Source organism: Mastacembelus armatus, chromosome 2 (assembly GCF_900324485.2).
Source record: "Mastacembelus armatus chromosome 2, fMasArm1.2, whole genome shotgun sequence".
NCBI lineage: Eukaryota > Metazoa > Chordata > Actinopteri > Synbranchiformes > Mastacembelidae > Mastacembelus > Mastacembelus armatus.
In genome coordinates, this window is record NC_046634.1 from 6,948,138 (window position 1) to 6,961,543 (window position 13,406).

A 13,406-nucleotide genomic window follows, 5' to 3' on the forward strand; every position below is an offset into this window, starting at 1 on the left:
GATGTAATTACTCTTCAGCCATTAATCCTTATAGTCATGAACTGTATTCAGCTAATGTTGCAGACAGACGAGCGCTGAGGCAGACGGTCACAGGGGCCAGACAGAAAGGCAATCTGTGTTTTCCACGAGTCAATATTGTTTATTGTGGGAGAGGGAGATGGCTGAGGAGGCGGAAGAAGAAATAAGAGACCACTTGAAGAGTCGAGTTCCCACCCACAGGTGCGTGTGCTGGAGGGTGGAGGTTCTTTTCACTGGGCTGTCATTTGAAATGAGCAATTTAACATAGATTTTATCCTGTAGCTCCCAGGGAGCTGACATGCAGAGGGCTTTGTGAACTCATTGTATGTATTATTACTGTGTGGGCGTGTGGCGGCATCACATTCGGTGATAACACATCTTTTTTTTTTTTTTTAAACTAATTCATATTTAAATAGTAAGTAACATACATACGACAGTCCCACCCAGCTGTACTACAAAACCAAATTAAAATTATTCGCCAGCATGATATATAGATAAGTAAAAAATGAATGAAAATATATTGTTGGTCGTTTCAACCCATTCTTAGGTTTTATTCCTACAACCTTAGTTTGGTCTTATTTGACCGTAGTGCATGATGCCTGATGTTAGGATACTTCAGGTAAACACACTATATCATTTAAATAGTGTCATGTCACTTTAGATGATGAAAATTTCTAAATACAGTGAAGAATTTGGTCAGTGAATAGTAAAAATTTCTTGGGTAGGTTGAATTCTTCCCAGTTGAAATCCCAGTGACAGCCCTGAAAGAGCTAACTGCTTAGTTTTTTTTCTGTTCTCGTCTTCTCAGTAACATTCAGTTATTCATTCAGCATTTAAATAACTTTAAAAATGTGCTATAATATTTAAAAAGACCAAAATAGAGAGACAAACATATCAGTCTGACAAAGCTTTTAATCAGTACTTCACAACTACCTTAAATATTAAATCATAACATAAAAGAAATTAAGGTTTTCTCTGTGACCATATAGCACAAACACAGCAGTCATGTCTACGCTGTAATAAATCTTCATTTACTTAACATATTCTGGATTTGTTTAGCATGAAAACCATAACTTTGAAACGCAGGTGTTTAAATGAAATGGTAAAATGATTTTTGTGCTGTGCAGACCATATGGACAATTAGACACACAATTCCATTTCTCCATAATAATTAAAACTAGGGCTTGGAGTGAAAAGACATGTAAATAATTTCATTCTAACACATTTAGTTATCGAGGGACTTAAATACAATACTTTACAACTACACATGATTTTATCACTATTTTAAATATGAAAAAAGATTTAAATATTTACAAATAATATTAGAATGTATAAAGTTAAATTAGATGTAGAAAGTATTACCATCCATTGCAATTGAATTCAGCCGTATATGAGGGAAATCTTCAAAGAGCAGCATTGTAGCAGAGGCAAGTAGAAACTGGAGGCTATAATAAGTGTTGGGAGTGTTTAAATTGTTGTTCAGTGAAACAGGATTTGGCTTTAAATCTATGGTGGAAGCTGCACCAACAAAGACTTTTGTCATTAGCCTAAATTAAAAAGAAAAAAAAAAAGTCCATCATCCATTTCAGTATTGACAGAGTGGATCCAGTATCGACTTTCATTAAAATTTAAATCTGGTGTGTGAAATGGCCTCTGGTGCCATGAATAGACCACCAGAAGATATTGTCCCCATTTCCACCTGTGCTAAGCCAGAATACATGGCCCCAGCAACATCACATTACATGATTTCTGCAAAATCTTTCAAACTCTCAAATATCTCATGACTCAAGGCTGTGAAAGTGTAAAATTGCCTGCAGCTTGTTTAGTCTTAAAAAGAAAGTATGGAGTCTGGTGTGTTATTATCTTATTCCACTTTCCATTTTACACAGTCATGAGCGGAGCCCCTGCAGCAGGTCGGGGGCTGATTTTCTTGCTCGAACACGCTGCGGCAGGATGAATACTGGCTCAGTCTGATTGGTCCATCCTGCTGGAGCTGTCGTGCGTTTAGGTGGCCTTCAGGTATGATTGGTTGTTTCCAATCAGGATCATATTATTAGTGTTGGGAAGAAGGCCAACACATGGGCGCTGTCAGACAGAGTCCCAGGGAGTCAAGTATCTCTCCTTATTTCCCCTCCTTTTACTGGCTTTGTGTGTGGGTGTTTTGTTTCATTGGGAAGCGCTCCTTTTCTACTATGGGGCTTTTTTTGAAAGCACATCAGAGCCCTAGCAGCATTTTTTATATGCCTCCAAGTGCTGCTTCTAGCCTCTTGTAATCCACATATGTGGAAGAAGAACTTCCACTGTTTGTTTTTAGGCTAAAATGCTTCTAGCCTGAAAGAGAAATAAATAGTGTTGTCTGGAGTTTTGCCCTTCTTTCTCCCTCCGAGTGATTAATTCCACTCAGGCCTCATGTAGTTGGGAATGCACTGACAGACTTGGTGGCTGTAGTAAAATCCAGATGCACACACACGTCTGGGCTTTCTGCAAGGCAACCTGTAACAACTAGAGATAGAAAGAGTGGAGAAGAAGATGGGAGAGAAAGCCAGGAATCAAATGAGATGAATGGGAAGATGGAAAGTTGAAGGCAAAGTAGAGAAAATACAAAAATAAAAGAACAGAAGAATTTTGAGTGAAAGGATGGGGAAAGGAGACAAAAAGAGGAATGAAAAATAGGTGTAAGGATAAAGATAGATGGTGAATGAGAAGAAAGGGTTAGGTTGAGAGGAGCGACAGAGAAGAAATAAAAAGAAAACACAGTGGAGATTATTTTCTAGGCCTGCATGCTATTGATTATTCAGAAACTCACATCCTTTTTCAATTGACCCTGATCCAATTTATGTTTGTGAGTGCATCAAAAGACTGTGAGCGAGAGGAAGAGAGAGTATTTCTCTAGAGAGGAGGTCCGAGGCCAAATTCTGGGAACTCTCCTCTTTAAAATCACAGCAGGTGTATGGCCTTCTGTGTACCACCTCCTGTGACCAGATGTTGAAGAGCTGGATTAGGTTGCACCAGCTGTTCCTAAATCCGTATTAGTTTGCATATTGCCAGTCCCAGGCTCTATGTGACTACTTACCTTTGTAGTAATGTACTAAATCATTTTGCAACATTCAGACTTAAAATTTGCGTAATGTTCACATTACAGCACAACAATGACCTAAAGCATAAAGCCTAGACAACACCGAAGTAGCTTCAATACAGGTCCCTTTGCTGTTTTTGAGTGGTCCTGTCAAATCCCAGACCTGACAATGGCAGCTCACAGACAAATGGGATTCTAGTAAGTATAAAATTCAAAATAGAGAATGCAACTTTTCATTCAAGAAATCTAACTGGCATTGAGTTTCCATTTTATTTCAGCTGCCAACAAAGGTCACTTGTGTGTTTGTCTGTGAACTTTCCCACATGTGTAAAGTGACAGTGGAAATCACTCATCAAAGCTCATTGCTGCTTATGTTTTTCCTTGTGCCTGTCACTCCATCTGTCTCTGAACCTGCCTGCCTGTCTGATGGCTGCTCCACCCATTATTTCACCCGGTCTCTCTGTAGGCCTCTGGGGTCAGAGGAGGGTTGATCTCTTGCGTTCTGACTGTGGGAACTGACACACATGCAAAACTCACACAAACACAGCTGAGACCATGGTTGAATGTTTAGGACGCCCTGTGTCCATAAAAGGTCATATAGAAACTAAAAAATGGACACAGACATTTTTTTTCTCCTTTGAGGTTGGAATGTGTGTGAATAAGTTTATACAGTTCTTCAGTGCTTTAATAATTTACAGTTTGCTATGTTTTAAGACAATGTGTGCTTGCTGTCCAAGAGATCAGGGCCTCTTTTGGCCCTTAAGTCCATGTTTCATCACATCCGCTACCACTAATATTTTTTATGTTCTCTCAAAACTCTTCATGAGTTTGAGTGGGCCACATAGGCAGACTGTGCCTGTATCTGTGTTCAAATAATGAAGAAGTAAGGTATGGCTGGAAGATTTCTGGAACTTTGGTTTTATGTCATGTCATGGTTTTTTAAATTTTTTGCAACTGAGCAAGTAGAAAAAGGGGAACCAACAACTCCATGGAATTGTTTTGATGCAGCATTGGAAACCAGACTTGGATACTGTAATTCAGTAAATAAACAGATTGTTGTCAGCCAGTTTATATGAATCATATTATGCAACTTTGATTATACAAAGTGGTGGCGGGTAAACTTTGTCACTCAGATCCAGTAACATAATTGATTGCTAAATATTTAAATGTTTCTAGTCGCTTATTGGCTCCTATGGCTTAGTGCAGATGTTCGTAAAGTCAAGGGTCTAGTTGGCAGAGACTCAGTATATGGATACTTGAGATTATTTCATCCCCAAAAGGAAACAGTCTTTCTTTGCTTGCCTCTCCACAGGGAGTTCACAGAGCAGAGCTGAGAAATTCAGTGTTTTGCTCAGAGAGCCCTAACCAGGAAACAAGACCAAGGACAGACTCCTGGCATTCTTGCACACCAACCTGCAGGTGTTGGGATTGAACCTCTTGCCCTGCCGCAGGCACGACTGTGGGCTCTCTCTGCATTGACATAGGCAGGTGTCAGGGTTTAGGGGCTGATTCCCGGGACAGTCTGCAGCACACACACAGCCACACAGGTCGTCATCCCACCGCTGGCCAGCAGGGCACCACTTCCCCTCACCTTGACCTTCACACTGGCATTCACCTGAGAGAAGAACAGGGTTGACAACAGGCTGAGTAAAAGGAAAATAGAAGTCATTTTATGAAGGAAAGCCAAACTTTAGCAGGTATTACACTGGCACCTCTGAGAGCATTGTTAGCCCAAATATTTGATGGTCATGTTTCTGCTTGTTATATATTTGCATAAACTTCCCAACACTTCCTTCTGTCTGTTCTTATTCATTTCCCTGTGCTGTCTCTTTACCAGACTGATGCCCCATCTCTGAGAAGTTTGGGTATTTACAGTAAATCATGCTTTGTGAAATCCAGGCCTGAGGTTGTTTCAGAAAAGGAGGAGAACAGGAGCATATTTGGTGTGTAATAGTAGTACGATGTTAAAAGTCTCCCTGGTGTCACCTTCCATTTATTCGTTCTTATCTTTTACACTTGTCAGCTGGTCCGGACAGTGTCTCTACTCTTTCATTCTATTTATAATAACAATACTTAAGAAATGTATTTTTAATAACCTCCTTACAGGTCTTGTGGTCCAGTTTCCAGCCTGGGTCGCAGCTGTCCTCAGTGAGTCCGTTTCGACAAACGCACTCACAGGTGGACTCTTGCAGAACCCTGTTAGGCCCACAGAGAGCCAGTAGAACAGAGTCCAGCGCCTCTGGAGCCCACATGGAAAGGAAGTAAAAGGTATTTAGTTGTTTTTTTTTATAGTTCTGTCTTTATGTTGTTCATTCTGTGTACTCTCCTTACTGCAGAGTGGTTTACAGGCAGTGTCAGTGTTCAGCCTGCACTAACGTTGCTCGTAGAATTTGTGCCAGTTTATTTTTACAAAAAATAAAAAGTAGCTGGAGTTGGTAGGTGCTGGAGTTCACTACGTGATTACACAAGTAAAATGCCATAAAGTCATTTTCATTTCTCGTGTTGCACTTAAATAAATATTCCCTGAGGGGAATTTGTTGCATTTGCTGCCCAGGCATCATCATCATCATCATCTTTTGGCCCTGAAAAAACCTCTTTACTGAAATCTGACTCACATCCCATAACTTGTTCAAGGTGTAGCCACATTTTTGGATGACACTACTTTCGGGTTCAGATTTGAGTTTTCATTTGAGTCCAGTTGTTTAAGGACACAGACAAAGACACAATATACATTTAAAAAAACAGCACACATTTTAAAGAATAAAATCACAGCTTTCGTCTTATCTGTCTGGCCACTGGAGTATTTGTGCACTACCCTGACCAGGGGGCTCACACTGTGTAGGGTTAAACTGTGATGGTGTTTGTTTATCTTGTGTCAGTTGTCCCGCCATGCACCTGCAGTCTCTCTGCCTGAGGTGTTTTACCCCTGAGGTAACTCCTGTTTTTGTTATGGGATATGTTCTCTGTTTGACATCTTAGTCTGCACTCTTTACTGAGCATCTTGTGTTTTTTCTCTAGGTACATGTGTACAAATAGAGCCACTATTACAGATTTTATCTTGTCAGTAGAGATCACATTTCCTGTTTTTGCCCACTCATGAATCATTCGTTGGGTTTCAGAGAGCTCCTAAGCTAAGAGCATCTCATATTTTATACTTACACTACTATACAAGTAGCAACAGTTAGAGAAATCCCTTGAGGATGATTTGGACTGATTATGCAGAAGCAACATAAAATATAATTTTACCTGTCTCTCTCTCGGAGTAGTTTATGGCATCTGTAGACACACACACACAGTTCACCGGATCCCATACTGACCCCGAAGCACAGGGAACTTCAGGAGGGGAGCACCTACACACGTTATAAATGCATGGATATATTGACACAGTGACTCCTGAATGATTGTAAATGCACAAACTCTGTCTCACGCACACACGTCACTCTTCGCTCTCACTCACAGGTGATCTGCTGCAGCTCGTCTGATGATGGAGTGAAGCGGCCTTTTGGAGAGGCATTCACATGATGTGTGGTTGATGAATGATACCATGATGACGGAGCGGTCCATCCTGGGTGGGGACAGTTCCATCAGCTGACAGGAAGAAGGATAAGGATCAGAGGTCGGTGTTTGTACAAAATTGGAAACAGCAGTTAGAAGCATTTCAGCTGATGTGTTGAAGCTGATGTAACTCCTGCAGGATTGTGCAACTGTGCATGACACTGTATTGTATTGACTTGATGTCCAGTTGCAGCCAGAGGGTGTCCCACTGCAGTAGGGTGGGCTGTAATACAGATAGCTTGTTACGTAACTGGGAAACTTGGTTGCTGTCCTGTTTCCTGAGGTGGTTTGAGGTGTAAGAGCAGAAAATACTAACACAGTTGCGTAATGGAGCAGTGTTAAATAATCAAAGTGCTAAAATGTGCCTGACATGGAAACAGGGTAAAAAAGAAAGAAAAGAATTTCCAGACTCATCACTTACTGTCTTGTTGACCAGCGTGTGGCTTGTATTTGTACAGTAAAAGGCCTCGTTGGTGCAGCATCCTCCGCACCGATGCAGTGCCACACAGCGAGGGAGGTAGAATTGACTAGTGGATTCTGCGTATTCTTTGGCGACCTCAACACACACCTCCCTGGGCTGGCATGAGGTGCGCTGGATCTCCTCTAGGATGACTGAAAACATGTCATTAAATACTTGGACTCTCTTTGTTGACACTGTGAATCTGAATACAAGATTACATTTTCCAGTCTTGTTTTTTGCATTTACCTCCTGTTTTTAGTATGATACTTAAATCATACTCTGGCACTGTATAGACTTTCAGAAATCGAATTTATTTGCTCTAATTTATGAAGGAATATCTGAAACTTTGACAGTTCCTAAGAACTTGATTCACTAGGAACTTAGCTGTGTCTGACTCCATGTAGTAGCAACTAACTAGGTTATCTCAAATAGCACTGGCCTTTCTTCAACCAAAGTTTCACTGTTTGCAACCAGAGTTTTAGGAAGCATCTCAGTGTTTACCTCCCAAAGTCCCGTCAACTTTGTAAAGAGCCTCCTCTCTCGGCTGACCCCACAGATCTTCGTTGTTAGAGTGGACTAAAGGGTTTGCTGAAGAGGTGGACAAAGAGAGGGGAGAGGATATGTGCTGTGCTTTCTTCAGACAGTGCTGAAGCAAACTATATTCAGGGTATAGAAGCTGCAATAGCTGATCCACACTTGTTACTGTCTCCAGACTGGGCTGGTCATCTGACAACACTGGAGCCTGGAAGACAGTGAAAAATTACATAAAATTCCCTCAGTTTGAGTATACTTTTAGCAGAGTTTAGTGGAGGTTATGAAAGAAGATATAAAGAATGAGGATAACGGAGAGAGAAGGAAGTCGTCATTTTCAGGTCCATTACAATGTGTCATTTTGTTTTTGGCAGTTAAATATATTAAGGATGCCTTTAAAATCTTCTTTATGTGTTGAAGAGGCGGAGAACTATTAAGGTACTACAGAATTTATGGCGGCAGTTTTGCTGGTTCTAGCTGGATAAATAGTGAATACCTCAGCTACCAATGTGTTGTAACATGTTGCTGTTGGCTACTGTTAGTTATTATGGGTATGTGTGTCCTCTCCTCACCTACACACTCTCATTGTTGCGTTCACGTACACAAGGAAGGTGTAACCGCTGTGTTTTCTTTATGCCTTAGACCCTGTTCTTGGTTTTTTTCTGTCTTCCTTTTATACAAGTTGGAGCCTACTCATTAGAAAACTTCACCTTAGGCAAAGTTATCAAATATGAAACTAGTACGCTGCTACTGCAGTACCCCTGAGCAAGATGATGTAATCTGACCCAGTTGACAGAATTTTAATATGACATCTGTATGTTCTGTATTTTTAAACGTGTCGTGCTACCCTGAATGACAAGATGAACTTTTAAATGAAGCTCTAAAATGCAGCATAAGCTCTGCCTAAATGGACAGAACAGACTGGAGATTGTCAGCTCAGCTACACCCGTATTTTTGGGATTTTTGTAAAGTAAGGACTTTATGTAAGATAAGATAAGCTTTATTGTCACATGCAGAGTTATACGTAGTACGTTGTACAATGAAATGTCTTTTTATACCTGCAGTAAATAGCTAAAAAGCGACCAGGTTCATAAAGTCAGTGTGTTGTAAATATTACCATACACTATTCCCAATGTGAGTCATCCCTATAATGGTTTTTCTGCTGTCAGGTTCTGCCATTAGGGATTGAGTAGATGAAAGGTAAAAGGTTAATTCTTTAACAGATTGGCCACTTTATCATCTGTGGGGGCTGAGTGTCAGCAGGGAGTTGGTTGAGTGTCACATTAATTCTTCCTCCAGAGACTGAGAGCACTTGTTTAGTTTCCCAGGCTCAGAAGGAGCAGACTGGCACAGCTGGTATTACCCAAACAGAAACCAGATCTCTTTGTCGTTATCAGTCTTTCCATTTGTCTTTTTCTCTCACCCCCATTCTACCTCCCACTCCACTTCTATTTCTTTTCCGTGTGTCTCAACATATTTGTGACATTTCTGAAATCCCCTTTGTGTCTTTCAAATATGTCAGATATGTTTTTTTTTCTTTTCTGATGCTCACCTGTGATATCAAATGTTGCCTTCTTTAGTCACTCTAACTTTTCCATTTCTTCCAAAACCAAAATTATAGTTAACCATAATCACAGACAACCCAAGAATAACAGTCCACAGCTCTGTGAGGCTGTGGACTGTTATCAGTAACACTAACCTGCAGATATACAGCAGGTACAATGTTTATCATCTTAGTTTTGCATATTAGCATACTAGCATTTTCTAATTAGCGCTGTATAGTTTAGGCTGGTTAGAATGTTAGTAGTTCTGCAAATATTTTGTTATGGACAAAGTAAAACTTTGACCTAATGATGGGAGTAGAAAACACTCAGCAGATGACCAAAGTGATTACAGTTCATCCTAAAGAGAACAGGAATATCTACCAAATTTCATTTAGCCATTTTTAGTGTTAAATGAAAAAATCTACCTTCCAGAATCTGATACGCTTGGTTTTTAGTCAACATGTTGCTTAAAGGTTTGTGTGTGGTTAGTTAAAACCACCATGTTTTTAATGTTAGACCTGGAACTAGTAGTTATGGTTGTTTTTCATTTTCTGCCTACTTTGCAGCTAAAAAAAAAAAACAAAACCCAACCATATGTGGGTCAGTAATTTTAAATCAACACCTGTGATGATGCAGCTGTAATGATGTGGGGCAGAGGCTGCCCAGACATTGTACCTTTATTTCTAATATAACTAATCTATACATGCAGTTATTGGAGGTGTATCGTTTTTAGCCAGGATTTACAGTTTGAGCCCAGATGTAGGTGTCAATTAGAGACACAGCTGCCAAGAGGCCAAATAATCAGTGGCAGTACAATTTCAATCAAAGAAAAACCATTTTAGTTCCAATTGGAAGTAAATTGCTTCTCATTGAGGCATGTACTTTAAAATTAAACTGGCCTTGGATTTTCAGCTGAATTATTTCTACAATTTTTCTCTCTCTATCTTTTTGAGGAGGTCTTCCCAGATTTCCTCTTTTTCTTTCGGTTCCGCTCTGTCTCTGTTGTGTTGTTAAATGGACACATGACATGAGGTCATCCTGTGGGACTATGAGGTCTAGATAGACCAATAAAATCGTCCAGTGCACTGGGTGCGTCTCTGTGTGTGACACATGAACACACCCATGCATTTGTTACTCATATAAGATATTGTTATGAACTCACACATAATTTAGCTTAAATTATCTTAACTGTAAATTAGCTTAACTTTTTTTTAAAATCACCTTCCCTGTGGAACTATACTTTATGATTTAAAATCATTTATTTATTCAGTTCTAAGAGGATTATATGAGTTGAGACCAGTTCATTTGAGCAATGTTTCACAAGAATTCAAAATATTCTCTGGTTGTAAACCCATTATTTTAATATCAATAAATGACAGAATAGGCACCATGACTCATTGTATCTGAAAGGTTTTTGACATGTTGGAAGCTTTTACCTAACCACAAATTGACTTCCATAGAAGAAACCTGGAGTTGAAATTCTAAGGCGCTTGAAACTAAAATCCAAATAGTTTCCTTAATTGCTCATGAGATCATTTACAGTAAGGTATACAGCTAAAACCACAGCAAATAATGTTTGGCAAATGAATGCAGATAGTTAACATGCTGTCGTTTTGATTAAATTACAAGCTGTAACTGTAGAAAGAGGAAACATATTTTGCGGTCTGTAAAGGAAACTTAAGTATTCCAGTCAACTAGTGTCTGATGATTTCATTTGAGGAAAATTACATTGAATGAGGCAGTTTCACAAGCGATGGCTGAAGCTGGACTCTTTGTAGATCAGTCCAATGCTCTTGAGTGTTTCAGTATTTTAGTTAGTAAGCTGCTTTCTATTGGTTTTAATGGATCCTGTTCATACCGTTAATTAAATCATATCTGTCTGGTTTGGCCTGTTGTTGCCAGATAAAGGTGTTCAGCCAGGGTTAAACAATCCCCTGTTGTTTATTCTGCAGCTAATAATAATGATCATAGTAATATGCCTCAGAAAATGGGAAGGAAATGGTTAAAAAGACCTAGGGGCACAGGTGTGCCACACATGAACATTGACCTAGTATCCTGCAGAAGCAAGATTTGTCAGACAGGTAAAATATACAAAAATAAACCTTTCATTACCTGCAAGACCACATATGTGGTATATTGTCTTATAGGCCATAGAGCGTCCCCTAGGAACATGATTGGATATTTTAAATACTCTAATATATTTAGGCTGGAGTGATGAAACAGATTATTAATGTCTTTTCATAATTCTCATAATGAATGATGGGATTACATCGTTTCAAATGAGATCTGCAGTGTTTTCTGATTCCTCTTTTTCTAATAGTGATCTTTAATGTCACTGTTATTGCAGGATTGTTACTGCTGGTGTATTGTCTATGAAGAAGGCCATGTGTAAACAATATGGTTTCATGGTTTCCTCCCTAACAAAAACCTGTGAGTTTAAAACAGTTGGCGTTTTAATTAATATGTTAAGACTTTAATACATCATTTAACTGAAGAAGTTATTCCTTTCTTCACATTAATTTTTACTTGGAGCTTTATAGTCCTCTTTCATAACCATTCAATCACTGGATACCATTTATTTACCACACTGGCCACCATGCCATTGTTCAAGACACCTAAGGGACTCGTCACTGTTATATTAATAAATGGCAAGGCAATAACCAACATCCGGCATCAACCTGCCATTCAACTATTTGCTAATTGTAGTAAATGAGTGTGACGACTACTTTGTGTGGTTGAATTGTCTTCCTGCGATGTTGTACGTGCAGACTTTGTTACAGTAGGTCTGTCTTAGTACAAGATCTCACTAAGCTTGTCTGAATAAATAAAGCTTAACTAGCTTAACACTTACATAATGTATTCCTTCATTTGGTGTTTTAAAGCACGTCAAAGACCACTCATAGTTGTTCACTCAGGTAGAATGAGAGCCAGTGAGAAAAGGTCCAATATCTTTTTTTGTTAAACCCAGAGTCCAGGACAAGCTTTTTGCTATAGATGATAGAGAAATTAAATGTCTCACCTCGGTGCCCATGTCTCCAGTTTGGTAATAGTCTGTGTAGTCTTGTCCCAAACACAAATTGCTGATATTAAGCATCCATATGATTAAAGCTGGTATCCACATAGTGAGGAGATAGTGAGGAGATGGAGCGGAGATGGAGAGGACAGATCAGGTCAGAGGAGGAAGTTAGTGAATTTAATGCTGGGTGTAAAGTGAGAGGAAGGAAGGAGGAGAGGAAGGTGGAGGAGTCTGAGGTGAAGAGGAGGGTATCATAGACTCAGCAGGTATCTCTGTGCTCCTCTCTTCATTCTATCCTGGAACAAAGTTGCTCTTCTGGCACAGGTTGTTTGAATTTGGGAAGTCAGCTGAATAAACCATGATGAGGAAAACGTCTTCAAAGTTTCAAACAAAGCTCCGTCTTCATTTTGTTTTCTTCAGAGGCAGTCTTTCCTCTTGTCTTGCTGTATGTCCATTCTTGCTGTTAATTCGGTATAAGGTGTCTGTTCACTCCTTCAAATCACTGTTTGAGTCGTATCTTCACCGTCTCTCCTCTTTATATCTTTCTCGATCTTCAACTGGAATGATCCCTCAATCTCAGTCTTTTATTTTCCAATACTCCCATTTATCTCCTCTTTTCTCTCCAGCCTTGGTTGTCTTTCAGTCTGTTCTCCTCGCCCTTCACACTTGTGCACCTCCTTGCTGTCTTAATCTGTATTTTCCTTTGTCTGCGCACAACAGCTGTGGTCTTCCCTCCCTCTGCTTTACTCGCTCAGATTATCGCTGTCTCTTTATCTGTCTTCTGTTCCTTCAGGGCAAAGCTGTCTGTCTCTCTCTGGACTTTTTTTCTTTGCTGCTTTGTAAATCTGTCACAACTTTTGTCAGGCTGTCTGATCCTTTGAAAAGCATCAGACAGAGCTTATTCCAAATCCTGATCTCACATGGAGTTTATTTTTTAAAACAAAAAGCAGGAGGTTTTTAAAAAATGTCCAGCTTTTGGTATTAAGTTCCTTTCCAAACAAAGTGAATGTGTGTTCTGCTCGTAGACGTCCTGCTGGAGTGAATGAGAAAAAAATACAAGAATGGAAGGATTGTATCTTGTGGGTGGAGTGAAGGATCTGAGAGAGATGATTCGTGCGTTATAGCTGATTATGCTGGCACTTGGGCTTTTTTTTTCCCCAGAAATTGCAGGCTGTACAATGTCAGCAGAAGCAGGCAGGGCCTTGG

General features: G+C 39.7%; 1 protein-coding gene across 1 annotated transcript; it reads right to left on the reverse strand.

Annotated features, from left to right (window-relative positions):
* Positions 1 to 912: 912 nt before the first annotated feature.
* LOC113127202 (vascular endothelial growth factor C-like) lies at positions 913 to 13,226 on the reverse strand. The gene is made up of 8 exons (XM_026301580.1): positions 12,204 to 13,226; positions 7,611 to 7,851; positions 7,071 to 7,261; positions 6,552 to 6,682; positions 6,341 to 6,444; positions 5,199 to 5,333; positions 4,508 to 4,709; positions 913 to 2,520 (listed from the first exon to the last, which is right to left on the reverse strand). Exons 1-8 carry the CDS (start codon positions 12,303 to 12,305, stop codon positions 2,409 to 2,411), a joined length of 1,218 nt encoding a protein of 405 aa, XP_026157365.1. The 5' UTR covers positions 12,306 to 13,226; the 3' UTR covers positions 913 to 2,408.
* Positions 13,227 to 13,406: the final 180 nt, after the last annotated feature.

Coding starts and splice junctions, on each gene's coding strand:
- LOC113127202 (XM_026301580.1), bottom strand. CDS start 12,305: ATGTGGATACCAGCTTTAATCATATGGATGCTTAATATCAGCAATTTG. Junction 6,683..7,070: donor ACACGCTGGTCAACAAGACA/GTAAGTGATGAG, acceptor TCTTCCTGTCAG/CTGATGGAACTGTCCCCACC. Junction 4,710..5,198: donor GAAACTGGACCACAAGACCT/GTAAGGAGGTTA, acceptor TTCTTCTCTCAG/GTGAATGCCAGTGTGAAGGT.